Source organism: Tribolium madens, unplaced genomic scaffold, assembly GCF_015345945.1.
Source record: "Tribolium madens isolate multiple individuals breed KSU strain unplaced genomic scaffold, Tmad_KSU_1.1 Scaffold_96;HRSCAF=242;Tcas5.2_LG5, whole genome shotgun sequence".
Classification (NCBI taxonomy): domain Eukaryota; kingdom Metazoa; phylum Arthropoda; class Insecta; order Coleoptera; family Tenebrionidae; genus Tribolium; species Tribolium madens.
This window is the reverse complement of record NW_025401068.1, coordinates 6793590-6812484: the sequence shown is the minus strand read 5'-3', so window position 1 is coordinate 6812484 and position 18895 is coordinate 6793590. Positions and strand designations below refer to the sequence as shown.

General features: G+C 36.1%; 5 protein-coding genes across 9 annotated transcripts in view; 4 read left to right on the top strand and 1 right to left on the bottom strand.

Moving 5' to 3' along the window:
- Positions 1-83: 83 nt before the first annotated feature.
- LOC123013769 (BRCA2-interacting transcriptional repressor EMSY) lies at positions 84-2488 on the top strand. Its single transcript, XM_044412540.1, has 5 exons — positions 84-425; positions 475-649; positions 698-1060; positions 1107-2044; positions 2095-2488. The coding sequence occupies exons 1-5, from the start codon at positions 365-367 to the stop codon at positions 2256-2258; spliced, it is 1701 nt and encodes a 566-aa protein (XP_044268475.1). The 5' UTR covers positions 84-364; the 3' UTR covers positions 2259-2488.
- A 314-nt stretch (positions 2489-2802) lies between these two features.
- Positions 2803-7215, top strand: LOC123012357 (probable phosphorylase b kinase regulatory subunit beta). Of its 5 annotated transcripts, none has more exons than XM_044410216.1 (15): positions 2803-2953; positions 3007-3119; positions 3170-3588; positions 3726-4007; positions 4057-4393; positions 4444-4688; positions 4762-4776; positions 4863-4877; positions 5030-5260; positions 5305-5608; positions 5658-5803; positions 5849-6124; positions 6178-6515; positions 6563-6911; positions 6973-7215. In XM_044410216.1, the coding sequence occupies exons 1-15, from the start codon at positions 2937-2939 to the stop codon at positions 7126-7128; spliced, it is 3243 nt and encodes a 1080-aa protein (XP_044266151.1). In that variant the 5' UTR covers positions 2803-2936; the 3' UTR covers positions 7129-7215. The 5 variants fall into 5 exon arrangements, with proteins under 5 accessions (XP_044266151.1, XP_044266150.1, XP_044266152.1 ...); XM_044410215.1 differs by having other exon boundaries at positions 6961-7215; XM_044410217.1 differs by lacking the exon at positions 4863-4877 and having other exon boundaries at positions 6961-7215.
- Positions 7216-9249: 2034 nt separating this feature from the next.
- On the top strand, positions 9250-13841 carry LOC123012696 (juvenile hormone esterase-like). The gene is made up of 8 exons (XM_044410773.1): positions 9250-9462; positions 9543-9686; positions 12080-12224; positions 12272-12466; positions 12684-12880; positions 12929-13273; positions 13319-13605; positions 13654-13841. The coding sequence occupies exons 1-8, from the start codon at positions 9286-9288 to the stop codon at positions 13838-13840; spliced, it is 1677 nt and encodes a 558-aa protein (XP_044266708.1). The 5' UTR covers positions 9250-9285; the 3' UTR covers position 13841.
- Positions 12610-15710, bottom strand: LOC123012698. The gene is made up of 6 exons (XM_044410774.1): positions 15296-15710; positions 15112-15244; positions 14293-14517; positions 14124-14245; positions 13803-14074; positions 12610-13747 (listed from the first exon to the last, which is right to left on the bottom strand). Exons 1-5 carry the CDS (start codon positions 15485-15487, stop codon positions 13850-13852), a joined length of 897 nt encoding a protein of 298 aa, XP_044266709.1. The 5' UTR covers positions 15488-15710; the 3' UTR covers positions 12610-13747; positions 13803-13849.
- Positions 15711-16958: 1248 nt separating this feature from the next.
- Positions 16959-18895, top strand: part of LOC123012958 (ras-associated and pleckstrin homology domains-containing protein 1) — a 39530-nt gene continuing 37593 nt past the window's right edge. Inside the window, exon 1 of the mRNA XM_044411206.1 lies at positions 16959-17098. Within this exon, the coding sequence (XP_044267141.1) occupies positions 17063-17098 (36 nt within the window). The 5' untranslated portion in view covers positions 16959-17062. The remainder of the gene's footprint in view (positions 17099-18895) is intronic.

The following is an 18895-nucleotide window of genomic DNA, read 5'->3' as shown; positions in this document are numbered from 1 at the left end:
TTTGTGAATTTGGTAGTGGCAACGCCGAGGGAATAGAAGTATGGCAACTCCGCTCTAATTTAAAAATGTAAAGTTGGCGCCGTTCGTTCGATCAGGTTGTCAAACTTTCCCAAAGAATTTTTCCAAAATAAAAACAATAAACTTGGAAAACAAGGAAAAATTGGCGACGACATTGTGGTTAATCGAAAAATCATCTGAAATAATGTGAAAATTGTGGTAAAACTGAAACAATCCTTGCCCAAAAGGAGTCGATAGTGAACATAACCTCAAAAAATAAGACGCTGTCATTACAACAAAAATTGATTTTTTTCGTCTGTTTTCCACCAGGTATTGTTAAATATGACTTTAATTTAAGCAAGCAACAATGTGGCCCGTGCTGTTGGATATGACAAAAGAAGAATCCATGCAAAGTTTGAGGAATTTAGGTATTTACGTAAATCGCACCAGTCCTTCCAACCTGTCCGATTTTTCCAGAATTGGAAGCTTATGCTCATCTTGTTTCGGCGTTGCGAGCCCAAGGCCCCCTCAATCCCGACAAACGCAAACTCCTCAAGGACACCAGTCAAGTGCTTAATATCCCACAAGACCGCCACAAGGCCGAAATCCGGAGAGCCGTCAATGATGAGAAGCTCAATACGATTGCATATCAGTAAGCACCGACAGCTTCCTGACTCCCCCTTTTAAACCATGCATTTAGTGTTACAGGCTTGAGTGAATCGTTGGAAGATTGGGCGCAAGAGGGGCGCAGATCCGTGCCTCTGCTCCCCAGAATGGCCCCACAGACTGCTTACTCGGCCATCGCTGACGAAGCGGCCGAAACCGCCAACCAAACCAACAAACAACTGCCTCATCCTGCCTCCACCGAGCGTAAACGAACCCCGGTACAGCCCCCCGTACAAACTATCCCTGAAACAAGCAAGGCGGCTCAATTCCGCGTACCTGAAACCCCCAAAATTGAAGACAGCAAGAAGCGGAAACTGCCCATTTGTACAGAAAACAGTAGTCTGGCGCAGCACCTCTTAGGCCCCCCTAAGATGAGTCGTACTCAACAAATATACAGGTCAGTTCATAAAATTGTTTTTATTTTAGGATTAATTTGTCCGTAGGCAAAGGACGAAAGGCGCAATATTGAAAGAACAGATGAAGCTGAAGCCTCAGACAAAAATTCCATTTAGTCCGATTATGCAGTCGTCAAACGGCCCCAAAATCACGACAAATTTAGTGTTGCCCCCTAGTGGGGAGGAAACAATCGAGCAGATTCAAAACGAGATAAATAATTATCCCCAAAAATCTGAAGCTCCAAGTTGTTCCAATGAGAACCAAGCCCCTCGTCCAAAACTCCTCACCACGACTAAACCCACCCAGAGTCTAACTTTCAAGCAAATCACAACACCAGGCACTAGTGACATAAAACTGTGCCCCAAAAAGACCATCACTAAACCGGGGACCCCATTGAGTCAAAAACTAATCGTCGTTTCAAACGCTCAAACGATCCATACCTCTAGTATTCTACAAAAGACTTTGTCTATACCTCTCGTTAAAAATATCTCCGTGAAAAATTTCGAGAAATTCAAAATCGTCACCACAAGCACCCCACAGCTCGTCACTGCCGCCAATAATATCAATTCTTTAAAACACAAAGTCGTAACTGTCAAAACTAATCCAACGACGAAGAAAGTCATACCGCTATCGTTGCTTAATTCAAAAGGGGGGATTAAAGTATTGCCAATTGGAGGTAAAATCGTGGGGAAAACGACTACCACATCGTCACCCCCGTTGTACATCGTAAATACTGTGACCCCCAAAGCCACAACGCCTGCGGCGGCGGAAACGCCTCCAAGTCCGAGTAAAGAAAATGGTAAGTCGTCGGTTTTAGGAGATATTTTGAAGGCGTCGGGAGTTACAACTGACGATTTTGACACACAAATTGAGGAGTTTCGAATTCCGAATAATCACGTCACGGAGGAGGCTTCCCAGGAGCAAGTAGAGCAGCTCGAAGAGGAAGAACAAGTGACGACGCATGAAAAAGATCTCCTTATTTTGCGTAAGCGATTTGCGAGTATTGGGTGTTTTTTTCTATTTTTTTTTTTTTAGATGAAGGTGAAGAAGTTATGGAACAGTCGGAAATAAAAAGTGACAGTACAAAAGAAAACGAGGAACAATTTTCAAACGCTGAAGTCGTGACTGATGATAGTGAAACAGTGATTTTGCAAGTTCATAGTTCGGAATTAACAAGTGTTGGTGATGCTGCTAACTGATATTTATTTATTTTCTAATTTATTATTATTAAATTAATCCGTTGACTTTTTTTAATGAGATGCATTAGTTCAACTTTTTGTACATTTGCTATATTTTATCAAACGTTTTGCTCAATAAATGTTCAATCACTTTGTGTTGCCAATCAAAATTCATGTAGCAAATTTTGTATATTTTAACATTTTACTGAAAATTTTGTACATATGTAATAGAGAATGTAGTTAAACAAATTCATTGAATATATTCTGTACGTTTAAATAAACCATTTTTATTTTATTTTTTGTATTTTTCGCGACTGCCGCTTGTCACTGTCATGTGACTTGTGACAACTTGTCTGTTTCGGAAAAAAAAAATCAATTTTTAACAAAATAAAAGAATTGTATAAAAATAATATCCAAAAATAACTTTTGTGAGAAACAAAACAAATATTTCAGGCGTACAATTCTTACGAAATATTATCTTACCAATATTTTCCATTTGAATATCCAAAAGCCCGCATTTTCCGCTTATGTGAGAAATAACATTTCGGTGACTCACCCGGTATAGCACTTTGACGTTTCTGACTATATTCATATTTCTGACAATTAAACAAAAACATAACCCTATTTTTGCATATGCCCTTGTTTTGACATTGTTACCTAACATGTAATTACAGGGATGCACAAATAATTTTTTATGCAATGACGGGTGAAAAAAGGTGACAATAAAATATAATTTATATTATGCGAACTTTTTTGTTTTTGATTTTAGCCACCTTCCTCGCAAAGGGCGCCTTCTCGAAGACAACGTGAATTACGAGCAATTCCTTAAACTTTCAAACTACGAAGACACTGTCCGCCAGCTAGATATTTACTATGGCATGGGTACTTTACAGGGAGTCTCTAGCAACCCCCAATTACCAATTTTCTTGTAGTCAAACGACAACTTTTGCTTTATCAGAGCCCCATAACGGGCCTATTTCCCGTTTTATCCAGCAATACTACAATCGGGAGTGTCCGCGACAGTGTTTATTGCGCGGCTGCGGTATGGGGGCTATATCAAGCCTACCGGCGAATAGACGACGACAGGGGCAAATCGTACGAATTGGGACAATCAGCAGTTAAATGCATGCGTGGAATCCTCGAATGTTGGATTAAACAAGCCTCCCGAATCGAATTATTCAAGAAAAACCAATGTAACATCCATGCACTTCACGTAAAGTTTCATCTAACAACAGGGAATGAGGTCTACACCGACGATTCTTACAGCCACCTTCAAATTGATGCCGTTTCAATTTACTTGCTGTTTTTAGTACAAATGATAGCATCGGGACTCCAGATTATTTATACTCAGGTACATTTGAATTTTGCGCGCAAAATTTGGGAATTTTTGCACATACAAGGGATAGTCGATAAGTCTATACCAGACATGATCAAAAATTACCCAACTTACGCCATTTTTTGTGCATATTTCAACGCGACATTTGTTAGGATGAGGTGGCATTTGTGCAAAACTTGGTGTATTACGTTGAGCGGGCCTACCGGACGCCTGACTACGGCATGTGGGAACGTGGAAGCAAATACAATGATGGTACTCCTGAAATTCACGCTAGTTCAATTGGTTTGGCCAAATCAGCCTTGGAGGCAATCAACGGCTGTAATTTGTTTGGCGAACAAGGGGCTTCCTGGAGCGTCGTCTATGTCGATATTGATGCTCACAATCGTAATAGGAGCATATTTGAGACTTTACTTCCCCGAGAGTCAAGTTCTAAAGTAATATTTCCCGATTTTTTTAGATTTCATGTATATTTTGATTTTGTAGGAAGTCGATTCGGCTCTCTTACCTACAATTTCATTTCCGGCTTTCTCTACTCACGAAGATTTATTATATAACGAGGCAAAAAACAATATTGTTAGTCGACTAAAGGGCAAATATGGTTTTAAGCGATTCCTTCGAGACGGTTATAAGACTTGTGTCGAGGATACAAAACGGAGATATTACGAAAATGGGGAAATCAAACATTTTGAAAATATCGAATGCGAATGGCCTCTGTTTTACATATTTATGATCATAGATGGCGTTTTTAAATCTTTACCTGACCAGATATCCGAATATCAAGACTTGCTAAAACAACGAATTTATTTGGATCAAACCGGGGGTAAAAACTTTGATTAGAATTCAATCAAGTGTGGTAAATAAAATTTGTAGACCCGGTAATTCCCCAATATTACTACGTTTCTGCTGAAAATATCGACGCGGAACGCGCCGCCCCTAACACCACTACTCGCACCGCCTCAAAGGAGGACGGTCTCTTCCTCTGGAACCAATCAATGTTCATTTTAGCCCAACTTTTAACCGCTGGACTTTTACACATCAACGAACTCGACCCAATCAGACGCTACCTTCCCTCCTACAACCGGCCACGTAAAGGGGGGCGCTACTCGGCGTTCCAGGTAAATTGGAGACTTTTTTCTAAATTGCTAATAATTAAGCCAGGGCTGGTAGTAATTACTGATTTGCTTTCAGGCAAAATTCTCTGTTGTAAGTAAAATTTTCTACCCTACACTCACACCCACTTTTCTAACAAATCACACAAGTTTTATTAATTTATTGTTCTGTGTTTCCAGGCGAAACCGTCCGTTGTAAGTAATTCATTTGTTTTTTTTTGTTTCAAATAACTTCAACTTTATCAAATTTTGTTACTGACACTTGTCCATCTTCTTATATCCCGCCCGCCATGTTTGCATGACAGGATGAATGTCAATTGTTTTTTACAACTGTGTTCTTTTGTTAGGGTACTGCGACCGATTTGGTGGTCCAGATCGTCTTAATTGCTGAATCCATGCGTCTGCAAGCCATGATGGCCACTTACGGCATCCAAACTCAAACCCCGCATGAAGTAGAACCGGTCCAGGTATGGTCGTCGACTCAATTAGTCAAAGTTTATGAGAATCTCGGAATCAATCACAAATTAAAGTTGCAAGGACGTCCGGTCAGACCTATCGGGAGTTTGGGGACGAGTAAAGTAGGTTTCGCGGTTACAACCGAACCGGTTATATGTCAAAATAGGTTTATAGAGTGTGCGGAGCGACCGTCCTTTGTTATCCTCTCATATTTGAAGTTTCTGATTTCTACTTATACAGAGATATGGAGTTGTTGATTGATGATATTAAGACTGAGTTGCAATTTGTTGGCAAGTACTGGAGGTTGTCAGGGCGCCCAACTGTGTGTCTTTTGATACGCGAGGAACACATGAGAGACCCACAATTCAAGAAAATGCTCGACTTGCTTGCCATGTTCAAAAAGGGATATTGCGAAGGAGTTAAAGTTAGAGTAGGCCGGCTGCAAAATTTGATTTCGAGTTCTTGTGTCGGTAAATCGCATAGCCAAGAGGCAAACCTTTTCTCAGTGATTTATTTCAGAACATTTGGATTTTATGAACGTGCTTGATTTTCCTGTTGACACTTTTACCCAGTTTAAACAATTGCAACACGATTATATAGGGTATCAAAGTTTGACAGATGTACCTCGTGTTCTTAACTACCATGACGAGCTTAAAGATTTTTCGGTGAGTTATTTATGATATTTGACTTGTTCTGATTGGCTGATTTAGCACTATAAAAAAAATACAACTCATGAGATAATCGAGGCGATTAAGCAAACCGAAAGTTTGTATGGCAAGTGTCAACTTTTCGGTATTTTGTTGAAGCGAGAAGGGGGACATTTTAAGGTTTTTGATCATGGTGTAGAAGAACATCTACATAGTATTTATCATCAAGCTGGCTGTTTAAGACATTGGGCTGCCGTGCGTTACACCAGCAGTCTTTTGTCGCACAATGTGGACTCTATTAGTCCTTTCATAACGGCCGTTTTAGTCCACGGAAAACAAGTAAAATATATTTTTTGTTGTAAATTATCCGTTTTGTAAATGCTATATTGTAGTTAACAGTTGGCGTTATTGGTCAAAAAGAAACAGTTTTTGACAAACCAATGACACCAGCTGAAATCCAACACGTGGTGTACAACACAATTCAGCCTTATGACGTCATTGGTGCAGTCCTACAACAGGAAGTTATCCTTTATTGCGGCCGTTTAATCGCCACAAACCCTGATCTTTTCAAAGGAATTCTCAAAATCCGAGTTGGCTGGGTTTTGGAAGCTATCAAATATTACTTAGAGATATTCGGTGACAAGAAAAAACTTGAAGATCACAGTCCTTACGAAGTTCGTCAATTGTTATACAAAGTCTTGTCGATTAAAGAGTGGGGGGCTAAAGAAAAGTCAGTGTTTTGTTTTTCTCTCTTTTGTTTTAACCACTTGTTGATAGATTAACCCCGTTTCAAAAACGCCAACTCGAGGGCTGTTTATGTCGAGTTCCCACTTTTTTCTACCACCAGGTATGGGATGTGATGGCGCGGACGCCTCAAGGAATCAAAGTTTTGGGTAAGGTCCTGCCCCAACAACCCACAATGTCAAATTTGGCCAAGTGTGAATTGACTTTTTCGCTTCTTGTTGAGGAAATGTTAAATTGTATCAACCGCCCAGAGTATAGACAGTTGGTGGTGGAGTTGTTGAGTATTGTTTCGACGATTTTGGGTCGGAATCCCGAGTTGTTTTTCAGCCAGATGTTGGATTTGGAGCAGTTGATCAATGATGCGGCGGAAATGTATGTTAAGGTAGGATTTAAATGAGTGGATTAAAAACGGTGGTATGTATGGAGTCAAGGACATGTTGCAGGATCATGGCTTGCTGACTGACGGGGTTAAGAAGTTGATGGAGGTGCCGTATATACAGTCGACGGGGTATTTGGCGAGGGCTGTGGTCAACTCGGTGCTGAAAAGAGGGCAATTGGGTGATCTTGAGAATGATTCGGAAACGTGCCTGGTCTCGTAATTCGTTGTGTATTGTGTAATATTATGTTTGGAAACACAGTTTTTATTCAATGTAACATTATGTTTGGAAATACAGTTTTTATTTACATATGTTGTTTTTTGCTGGGTGGGCGGGCTCACTGAACACTCATAAATTATGTAAAATAATGAAATTATTAAAATGAAATAAGGACGATATAAATGAACATCCCTAAGATATAGAACTATAATTTGCTTTATTAAATAAAAATTGCCCAGATTTTCATTTTTTAAAATAAATTTGATTGTGGTGTTGGCGGCGAGTGTTAATTAAATAAATCTTTAGAAGCATAGCCAGCAACCTTTAAATTACTTTTGTGTTTTGTTGGTTGCCTATAATATATTACTTTTAAAAAAGAAATAATAAATAAAAAATATTTAATTAATAATCGCTTCCATACACAACTTCAATTTTGTAAAAGTTTTATTACATCGTGAATCTACAAAAAAATAAACTTTTTTTTCACTTAGGTGGTCAGAATAATGAAGCTTTAATTATACAGTTGTTTCCTGTAACATGTATCATAGCTACGCAAGGGAGCTACATGCCCTCAAGAAGATGTGTTTTTTAATAGTGTTTTCCCACTATTGCAAAATAGATAAAATTACTAAAGTTGGTACAGCTGATAACCTTTAAACACCTGAACGAATTCAAAGATCAATTGTCGAAATTTTAAATCACGGGCGTCTTAAACTGTAAAAGAAATTTGATTTTTAATTTTTATTTTCTTTATGGTCTGTAAGATAAATTGTAAAGTGATTGTACTCAAAACCGTAAGTTGTATCAAAAAAAACGCAAGAGACCTCTTTTTTGTGAAAACTATGGAATTTAGAATTATGTAGCTGAAAGTGGCAAAAACCAACAGCCAAAATAGTTAGGGTATTTTTTACCCTAAGCCTCCTTAGTTTAGGACGCACCTGAATAAAAATTTTGACATTTTGAATTCGGTTGATTGTATAAGGGTTATCAATCACTTGTACTAAATTTTGCATTTTAAATACCATGGTTTCTGAAATATTGGAAAAAATCAATTAACAGATGCACCTCTTTCAGAGGATGTAGTTTCCTTATATAATATTTTTCGATACATGTTCTTAGGAAACTTTTTTCTTAAAATTGAATATTTCATCACCTGTTTAAATTTGTAACAATAAAAACGGAACACCTGTAGATTTGCTCGTTTCAGGTCAAGCAAAAAATGTTGTTTTTTTTAAGTATTGGTATAAAATCAAAGACAATTTTTTGTTCTCTTGTAAACTCAATCTGCGGACATACTGTATATTAAACTAAATATAATTAAAAGAATACGCTCCACTGGCCATCTGATAACAGCAAATAAGAAATTACCAACTTACAAAACAGGTGTTGCATTTTAAATTAATTTAATATTGAGCAGTTATGTTATTAGATTACTCGTATTATTATTAATAGTACCCTTGAATAAACAGTATTAAAAAACTTAATACAGGCAAGTCTTGAATTAATTAAACATTAAGAGACTCGTAACTTACAAGTAGTAATCATCACTGGATGAGTAAAGAATAAATTTGTAATAATTAGCTACTTAGCAGTAATTTGGTTAAAATGCTACAACAAATAAAATTTTATTTGATTGGCTAAAATTTGTAATTCAAAATTTTCAGACTTTGCAGAAAACTGGTTTTACCCTAAAACTAAATGGATCCTAGGAAAAATAATGTTTGAAATGTTAATTATTTCTCATCTCTCTTATCTTTATCTGTTTGTCTTGATTCGTTTAATTAAAGTATCTCAGTTTTACAACCACTTAACTCACTGTAATTATATTTAATTCTACTCTATTTGCCTCGTAATATTGTCAAACAATCCCAGTCACAACAATTCAATTAGTTATTTCTATTAATTACTTTGGAACTCGTAATTACCGCAATGTTATTGAACCTTTCTCAGCTCCGCTTAGAAAAATCAAAATCACTATTTCTCAACTGTAAGCAGGCGTAAAATCCCCGAGGCCGCTTCAAACGGTCTCATTAGAGCCAGGGCTACTCCACACCACATTTATTCAAATAGTCGTTAATTACGAAATGTCCCCACCTCACACCTATCACCTTAAAGCGCTTGCTGGCCGGTTAAGAGTCTTGTCGTCTCATCGGAAGACAAATGTTGGGTATCGTCTGGGTGTGCTTCTTAGTGACGCTGGCGTCGGGAGCGCCCGAGGCCGACACCACGCAGGGCCGGCTTCGGGGGAAATACCGGACGACGCGGGGCAACCGCACATTCAGCGCCTTCGAGGGCATTCCTTTCGCTAAGCCACCCTTAGGGGCACTCAGGTTTAAGGTAAGTTTTCTTGATTATTCACACGTGGACGCGAATGTGTCGCTCAAGGAGAACGAGTTTGGATTTTTGGGTTTTGGCAGGCACCGGTCCCCGGGGATAAGTGGGATGGGGTCAAGGAGGCTACAGTCATGCACAACGTGTGCCCCCAGAGGGATATCTACAGGAGGACTACGCTGATCGAGGGAGACGAGGACTGCCTCTATCTCAATGTTTATACGCCACAGGTATTTACAGATGTTTGGTTTATTAATTGCGAAAAGCGGGAATTTCACCCAAGTTGTTTTGAATTGTTATTACGGAAAATTTCCGAAATTTACATAATATTAAGTTGCATCAAAGTAAATCTTAAATCACTTTTCAGAAGTAAGTAATTATTTTAATGCAATTCATGCTGTGAAAAATGAATACTTTTTTTTAATTTTACGCAATATACTCGTAGCAAGCTTATTAGAATTCAAATATGATTCTTGATACAGCCTTGAAGTATTGCATGGTTCATACTATCTGTAACAGAAAATAGATTATTATTATCTATGCAAAAAACGAAAAAATTAAATTTAAATATTCTTAAGTTTTTATATTTTTTAACACCAGTTGCCAAAGTACATATTGTTGTGTATTCACTACTTATGCATTATAATAGCTCAATGCTCAATGTTATATACACATCTCGATAACGTGCAAAAAACTATTTAATTGTCTACATTTTAACGTTATCAATAAAAAATAAGTAAACATAAAATAAAATTCAGTATTTATTAATATTTACGAAAACATACAAATTTAATTTTTAAATATTGCATAGAATGTTTAGCAATATCAAATTTGACTTTAAATTATCTAATTCTTTTTAGATTTTCACCTTTGTAGATAAGGTTTTAAACGTTTTTTTTATTATACCTGCATCATAATCCTAAATTAAAACACGCTGCAGCGTGCGTAATTTGGCCTTTATAGCACGCTGAAATTTTAAAGTTGTCTAGGTAACAAGAAATAGTGAAATGTCTGGACCAATTACAACGTGAAAAAATGTATTTAACAACGTAAACTAGTAACCTTCTCTACGAAAACGATTCACAAACAACCTTTGATAATTTTATTGTGTAAATTCACATTTTTTCAATGCTCATAAAAGATAGTAAATGGGCAGGGACAATAAAAAATAGCGTATAACACTCGTTTATAAGCGCCTTTAAAACACTTACGACGTTAGAAGCACTCCGCTGACGCGTCGTGGTCTTAAACCCGTCGTGCGTGTTTTAAAGGCTTGCTTATATAAACTAGTATTATAATATACTATTACGTTAACGTTAATTTTAATTATTAGATATTGTGATTCATTGGTTAACAATATACATTTCTTATAAAAAGTTGAAACTCTTATTACTCTAATATTATTTTTCATTAATTGTTAAAAAATACTTATTGTAACTTTAAAAACAATTTTTCAAACGTTTTTTGAAAGAAGAACACTCAAAAATTATTATTAATCTAATTTATTTTGAAATAGGGAAAAAAACAACTGAAACAATGAATATTGAAAAAAACTACCTTCATACCTGCAAAGAAATTTAATTTACAAGAGCATATTTTTTGTTTAAATCTCTTTGTGATTAATAAATGAGCTTCAATGAAATTGGGCGATACAAAAAATTTATCCTTTGGTCAAATTGTCACGCAACGAGAACCCTAATTGACTATTACAACCTATATAATTATCGAATTAACTCTCGTGTCCATTAATTGTACTTTTAAAGTGTTTTAAATCGCTTGAGTAAACATAAATGTATTGAAAAACGATAATTTTACACTTAATTTAGACCAAATGGTTGTCATTTACATGAAAGTTTTGTGTTTCATTATGTCAATGTGGAATCATTTTTTTTAGCATAGATAACGAAGGTCATAAATTTAAAATGAATAACTGAATTAAAAAGATTTTAAAGAATTGAAACAACTAAATATTCAAATTTATGTTCGGTCCAAATTCCTCTTTTTTGTTTTTTCCTGTCTTGTATTATTCAGGCCTTTGTTTTAGCTTTATTGTATGTAATTGCAATAATTTATTTTAAAGAATAAAGGACTTTTATTACAGAATATCACTGAATACTTTTTGTGTTAGTCACTTCATTTTTCTGTATAAAAAGCACCAAATTACTAACCAACTTAAATACGGCCTATGAATACTTAGAGCATGTTATTGTACCAAACCCAACAAAATTCCTAACAATCAATTAATTGGAAAAATGCCACCTTAAACTAATTATGATTTGCCAACATTTGGTTACTTTAATTTAATGGTGCATGAATGAGATTTTTATTCCTTAATGTAATTAAATTGTTAAGTGTGACACATTGTCGTTTATGAATGATTTATGTTGTAGCATACAGCAATGTTACTTCATATGGAAAGTTGTCAAAACCTTATAAAACCGGCACTTTTTATGTAAAAACAATTTGTTCAATTTACACTTTTACAACTTTTTATTTTAAATGGGAAAAAGTGATTGTAATGTACAAGTATAAAGCAATCGATTTGAGTAATTCGACCTGACCTGGTTTAATTCATAGTTATGACTTAATCTAGCACTTGTAATTGCATTTAAAAAATTGTAAGGTTGGCAAATCCGGGACCCCCCTTCCCGTCATGGTCTTCTTTCATGGGGGCGGCTGGTTGTGTGGCGGTGGGAATTCTATGTGGTACGGCCCTGAAATTCTTCTTGATCGTGATGTAATTCTTGTTGTTCCCAACTACAGATTAGGTGATTCTGATTAGTTCTTTTTTTGTCCTTTCTAATAAAATTTTCAGGTGCTTTGGGATTCTTAAGCACAGAAGACGACGTATGTCCCGGAAACAACGGCATGAAAGACCAAAATTTAGCTCTTAGATGGGTTAAAGACAACATTGAAGAATTCGGGGGCGATGCTTCCAAAGTCTCCATTTTTGGAGAGTCGGCAGGAGGAGCAAGTGTTCAGTTGCATATGATGTCTCCACTAAGCAAAGGTCGGTCCGTGTCATTTATTTTTACAAAAAAATTGATAGTGGTAGATGTTTGTTTGGTAACTGTCAATAAACACTAAGAATTGTATTTTAAACTACAATTTACAATTATTGTTTAGGTCTAGAAAAAGTCAGTAAGACAATAATTAATTTTCATAGCCGGAAATATTTATTTGCATCTACCAGTTCAATTAAGTCTTGCTCACTGAAATGATTGTAGGTCTTTTCCAAACGGCCATTTCTCAGAGTGGCACCGCACACTGCCTGTGGGCGGTGGCCCCTGAGGGTCAAGGGGTTAAAAATGCCAAAATGTTGGCGAAAGAATTTGGTTGTAACACCGAGTCGAGTGAGGCCTTGGTCGAATGTTTAAGGCAAATCCCCGCGTATGATCTTGTTGCCAAAGACCAAATTTTTATGGTGCCAACCCCAAAAATTAAAATTTAAAAACTGACAATCTAATTTTAGAAATGGGACACCGATCCTATGATTCCCTTCAAACCGACCATTGAACCCGACTCGGAGGGTGCTTTCCTAGTCGAACATCCTACCGAAACCATGAAAAAGGGTACATTTAGTGAAGTACCATGGATTGTGGGGCTGAATACCAACGATGGGGCGCTTCGCGCTGCTGGTATTTTCGGCAATCCATATTTAATCGACGAACTTGATGAAAAGTTTGATGAAGTCGTACCGATTTCACTACTCTATGACGAGACGAGTACTAAGGTTAAAGAAGTGACGAACAAAATTCGAAATTTCTACTTCGGATCATCGAAAATTACCGAAAATTCGCGCTTTGACGTTGTGGATGTGAGTACCAACAAACTTGTGGTACTTTTTTAATTTTGGTTCCAGATGTATACTGATGGGTGGTTTCTGAATGGTGCTGACGAAGCCATTCGGTACTATCTCAAATATAGCAAAAAGCCGGTTTATTATTATTTATTCGGCCATCGCGGCGTTGCCAGTTTTACCGAAATTTTCGGAGATAAGGAAAAGGACTATGGAGTCTGTCACGCGGACGAACTTCAATACTTGTTTCCGGTTGGCGATGGACTTTTCCCAGACAAACCTCCAAGTCAGGAGGACAAAAAAGTTGCCAAAATTATGACTACTCTTTGGGTCAATTTTGCCAAATTTGGGTAAAATCCTCGATTTGAAATTATTATTCTTCTGACGGTACTTTCCAGGGATCCGACTCCATTTACCAATGAAGACATTCCAAATAAATGGACTCCTGTCACAAATGAAGACATGGACTACTACCACATCAATCTAGATAGCCTGGAAATGAAGCAAGGCTTATTTAAAACGCGTACTGAATTTTGGCGTTCTTTACCTTTACGTGCAACAAACGAAATAAAAGACGAACTGTGATATAATGTCTTATTTCGCTCCTTGTTTTCTCTTTTTTTTCTCCTTGGCTTTGCGTTTTTCCTCCCTTGTGAGTTTCTCCTCAACTTCGCTAGTGGTTGGGGGTGGTTCTACTTCCGGGGGTGGAGGTACTGGTCCCGCCATCACAGCACAGGTGTAATTGCCAATTCCGGGGTCATCAAAAATCATTTCGTTGAATCTGTCCCGCCATCCCACGTAATCAATTTCAAACACAGTCTGCAATACGTTGTGTATTGTTGGTTGGCTAGCTTTAAACTATTATTACTTTCATTCCTATTCGTTTTCCAAGCTTTTGAAGGGTCCAACAAGACAGGATTCCCATCACAACTGGGATATTCAGGGATCGGGCAACATCTACAGCGGAAAGGAACAGTTGTAGGCCTAGAGCTATAAATCTGGGATTAGGGGATGGTTAGAAAGAGGATTTAGCAAACCCTTTTTGCGGTATTCCGGTCGGATGCATAACAGACAAAATTGGAGAAATATGTCACAGTTGAATTCGGTATAAACATCAGCTTTTCGGCCGAGGTAGTTAGTGAATGCGAGGCACTTTTTGTGGGCTTCGCCCTCAACGTGAAAGACTCGACCGAAAATATTGCTAAAGTCGTTCTTGTGGATGGCTTTTAGAACGAGGAAGCCCGCGATAGCGTCTTCATTAGCTGGAGTGATGTTAATGTTTAAAAGATTATCTCAAAATCTTTACTTTCTCTAGTCTTTGCATTATATTTTTACATTGAGAGCGAATAAAATTTAAAAAAAAGTAGTAGGTACAGTGCATAATAGCTAAAAAGTGTAAAATCTTGTCACATGTTTTTCAATTTCCAAAACAAATAGTATGTGTAAGAAGTAAGATGTATCTACTGTGATGTATTTACAGAAAGTGCCTGTCTTTACAAAAAAATTGTCAAAAACTAGAAAAAAAACATTTTATTTCTCCAGATAAATGCTAAAAAAATATTGTTAAGAGAAAAATATTAATTATTGCTATGTAATAATATTTTGCTACTTTCCTAAAAGTAAAAATTTGGAAAAACAATAAACTTAATAATGTGATAATTTTTGGGTGAAAACAAACTTTTCGCTGTAAGTTCGTGATTTTTTGTCATCTTGGATACGCCTCGTGCCTTAACAAGCTTTCGCACTTTTTATTTGTGTGTAATGAAAAGATTTAGAGCAAGATAAGACGGCAGTAAAATCGCTTTTCAGTGCTTATTTTCGCTTTAACAAACACTCTCCCCTATCAGATAACTCACACTCATCCAGAGCGATAATGGAAGTGCGATCTTTCAAGTAAAACAGCACCATATTTAGGAAGGATTTTATCGAGTCTGGATCCTCTGCAATGTTGCTATTCCGACAAAGCACCTCCTCTTGGAAATAGCATTCCTGAAAGCACAAAACCGGTGAAAGCGCATTTTGTCACGTAGTGACACCAACTTCGATTATTCGCAAAACTTGATCGTAATAAACCGGCTTTAAGTCTTGAATCCGGATACCGGAACCCAACCGTTTCCATATTACAGGTGCGTAGATGCGTTCGCGTTGAGCTTTCAAGCGGATTTCTTCTTCTTCGAGTTCGGAGTTCAAGTTGCGTTGTTTTTCTTCTTCGAGACGTGCGCGACGACTCATCACTGGGAATTTTGAGGAAAATAAGGCCGAAACAGGGTGACAGTTGAAAACGTCAAATACAATTTAGGTTCGAGGGCATTTTCCGGTTTTTGTGTAATGAGATTGTGCTCGAGATGGAAGGAGGTAAGCACTCCCTTTGTTTTCAGGTTTTTCTGATTTGTTTTTTTGTGGATGAGTTAGAGGAAAATGAGAAATAAGTTCGCAGATGCGTGTATTTCCGGAACTTTTATTCAGTCGCTAGTAGTCGGTCGCATGGAAAAATTCTGAGAAATGAAAGAAAAAAATTAAGTCGAAATCTCCGTCAAGTCTTATTTTGAAACGAGGAAAATTTGTTTTAAATAATCTGATAAGAAAGTAGTTTAGATATGGGTTATTACTACAAACCTTCTTCATAATACGATAACACATTTTTCTGCTACCAATGTTATCACAAAAACTGGGTATTATATCTAATTTATCGCTTATATCTATTTTACAATTTTTCTTATACTTTTGATTTTTTTCGATTTTTTTTACTCTTGAACTCTAGTCTGAGGGAGGTAAAAATTTCCCCTCATAGGAATGGAAAAACATGCTGCTAGTAATGACACAACTGGAATATTAAGAGAAAAAAAGGTATTAAATTGGAAGAAAGTGTTTTTGCTCTCTGGGTGGTTAATCTCGGGGAGTAACTTCCACCTGTGGGAGGAAAAGATACATTTCTTTCCTTGTACGACAAATAAATATTGTTTTGTGATTGGCTACTTTTTTTTTTTAATTATGGTAGAAAAACTTACTTTGTGTTAAGATCGTAGAAAAATAACTATTATTTTGATTAAGAATTTTGTTTTGATTTTTTATTTATATTTTATTTTTATTGAACAGTACTACCAATCGTAAATAACACAATTATGTCAAAAAAATCAAGTGATACCAACTTACTTTTTTAAAGTAAGTTTATGTACCAAGGATTTTTACTGTACGAATTTACCAGTTAGTTTGTAATTGTTACGCAACACATATCTTATAGATTTGACGTTTTGTTTACACATTTCTTTCAAAATCGTGGGCTGGTAACTATACAAAACAAAATTTTCCTACATCTAAATGCGGACATCAAGAACACTTAAAATTTTTGTTACTTGGTGTTTTGAAACACAATAAACAAACCGATATTATGTTTTCTATTTACTTAAAACCATTGCGAAAAACTGGAGTACTTTTATCTCCAAGTATGGGGACGTCTCAAAATCATATTTCAAGATGTTAAAAAACCTCCAGTCTTGACGCAAGCAATTAAAAAGTCAAGAACCCGCACACATGTCTCTCGTTTAAAAACTCCGAAAAAAGCTTTCAGTGTCTTCTTGGCAGCCCCTTTTTGTTTCAAATGCATGTAGATTCAAATCGAATGAGTATTGAATTCCGAACGCATGCGTTCTCTGGCTTCGCCTGGTGCATAACAGTCTGAGAATGTTGAGAAAATCAGTTTGCGCGAGGCGCCATGCTGGAGCGGGAGTAGGTGTTTGAGAGTAGTGTAGTCTTGTGTTTTGGTTCTTTTTTCTTTGACAGATAGAAGAGTTTCTAGTGGATTTTTTTATGTATTGTTTAGAGGGATCGAGCACTTACACTAAGGTTAGTTGGCTTTGCATGACATCATCGCGTTATTCCCCGAATTTCGGGATTTATTTCCATTTCTTTTGACAGTTGTGTTTGGTTAGGTTAGGTTTTTAAAGGGATTTTTATTTTTCTAGACGGAGATAAACCGTGCTTTGTGAGCGCTTCGTATTTACATACGACCAGACTTTATATTTGTCAAGTAGTTTTTTTTTTTTTTTGATTTAGGTATTTTACACACTTGGCACGGTGTTGCAACAATTAAAAAATTAAATTCTTATAAGATGCAAGGCCACCGGAAACATTAGAATTCATGCAAATGGAGCATTTATCATTTGACTGACTTCGTATTGTTGTGATTATTACACACAAGGACGTGACAAGTTGAGAACCTCTGGTGGATTTTATTTGATTTTGATGTTATAAACAATCACTGAAATAACGTTACTTATCAAGTCGCGAAGGCCATGTGTTGAGTAAATATCGGTGTCGGTTTTTTGCCGCGAATTTTTAAAATGTTGGCATGTCTCGCTTTCGAAATATTGGCGCAATGCTGCCATATATAAATCGAAACAACCAATTTCCGGCCCATGTGACGTAATTAAAGACGATTTTGTTCCATAAATGTCGAATCAATCGGATTGTTTACGGATTTCATTTTAAATAGCCATTAGCTCGTGGACTTGAATGAATTTTAAAATAGACGTGAAAGTTTACTATGATTCATTCAGGTTTTCGGCGAATCTTGTAGGCGGGTTTATTATAAATTTAACTTTTTTAGAAATTACCCGATCATTTATTTTAACTCTAATATATCGGTATCTATAATACCTATTTATCGCAACTATTGATTAGTGATAAAATCTGTGAAAATATTCCCGGAATACGTGCGAAATAGCACAGTTATATGGCTTTTGGACCCGATTGTGTTTTACAATGGAGTGTAGATATTTAATTGTTAGTTTCAACCAATGGGAGATAATTTTGAAACACGTTAATTGAATTATGTGATACGCGGAATGCATATAATCATGCCACACAAAAAACAGTGGATTTTCAACAAAATAATGTTGCAACATAGTTCAGGATTCTAGACTAATTTTTTTAGTAATTAGCAGACTGTAAAAATGTCATAAGAATAAAAAATTATGACGTGGTTTCAGTTGAATTTTCTATTTTAAAGTTGTTTCTTATTAAGTTGGTAACTTTGAATAGTGTATGAAGAGAAGCTCGAAAAGAAGTTATGAAATTTGACATGTCTTATATCTTCAATTTCTACATTATCTAATGTTACTAACTTAACTTTAGAATCACTGGCCATTTTAATTGTAAATTTAATTACTATAGTAAATTCCTAGTAAAGTGAATTGTATCTTTACAATATTATTAAAAAATCGTTTTTATCTAAAAGATAAATACCTACAACATTTGGTAACGAAGATAAATTTGAATACATTGATAATATTGTTTTTAATAACAATTTAAGTGTAGCCAAGCAGTCCTATGCTGAGTATTCGATTAGATTGTGTTATCTGGTTTCTAATAAATAAATTTACGTCAGGATTTTTTTTTGGTTTTATTACTTTTGGTATAATAATAAACAGAAAAGAATGATTTCATGTATCTAATTAGGTATATCATATACAGGCTGCGCCAGAACTCGTGCCCCAGAGAAAAATACCATATAAGGTAAGATACCCGGAACATGGAAAAAATGTTAAAAAAATTTTATCTATAAAAATTTCGAAGTTATGAGGGTTTAAAGTTTGCACTTTGATTCTATTTATTTGTGTTGGAAAAGTAATTTTCCAAGTT

Excerpts from the sequence above, each read along its gene's own strand:
- LOC123013769 (XM_044412540.1), top strand. The coding sequence starts at position 365 with ATGTGGCCCGTGCTGTTGGATATGACAAAAGAAGAATCCATGCAAAGT. Across the intron at positions 650-697 it reads CTCAATACGATTGCATATCA|TGTTACAGGCTTGAGTGAAT; the intron begins GTAAGCACCGAC and ends CCATGCATTTAG. Across the intron at positions 2,045-2,094 it reads AAAAGATCTCCTTATTTTGC|ATGAAGGTGAAGAAGTTATG; the intron begins GTAAGCGATTTG and ends TTTTTTTTTTAG.
- LOC123012357 (XM_044410215.1), top strand. Across the intron at positions 5,261-5,304 it reads GGAGTTTGGGGACGAGTAAA|GTTTATAGAGTGTGCGGAGC; the intron begins GTAGGTTTCGCG and ends ATGTCAAAATAG. Across the intron at positions 6,912-6,960 it reads CGGCGGAAATGTATGTTAAG|GACATGTTGCAGGATCATGG; the intron begins GTAGGATTTAAA and ends TATGGAGTCAAG.
- LOC123012698 (XM_044410774.1), bottom strand. The coding sequence starts at position 15,487 with ATGAGTCGTCGCGCACGTCTCGAAGAAGAAAAACAACGCAACTTGAAC. Across the intron at positions 14,518-15,111 it reads CATTATCGCTCTGGATGAGT|CTAATGAAGACGCTATCGCG; the intron begins GTGAGTTATCTG and ends ACATCACTCCAG. Across the intron at positions 14,246-14,292 it reads ACCGGAATACCGCAAAAAGG|CTCTAGGCCTACAACTGTTC; the intron begins GTTTGCTAAATC and ends CCAGATTTATAG.
- LOC123012696 (XM_044410773.1), top strand. The coding sequence starts at position 9,286 with ATGTTGGGTATCGTCTGGGTGTGCTTCTTAGTGACGCTGGCGTCGGGA. Across the intron at positions 9,463-9,542 it reads TAGGGGCACTCAGGTTTAAG|GCACCGGTCCCCGGGGATAA; the intron begins GTAAGTTTTCTT and ends GGGTTTTGGCAG. Across the intron at positions 9,687-12,079 it reads TCAATGTTTATACGCCACAG|GTTGGCAAATCCGGGACCCC; the intron begins GTATTTACAGAT and ends AAAAATTGTAAG.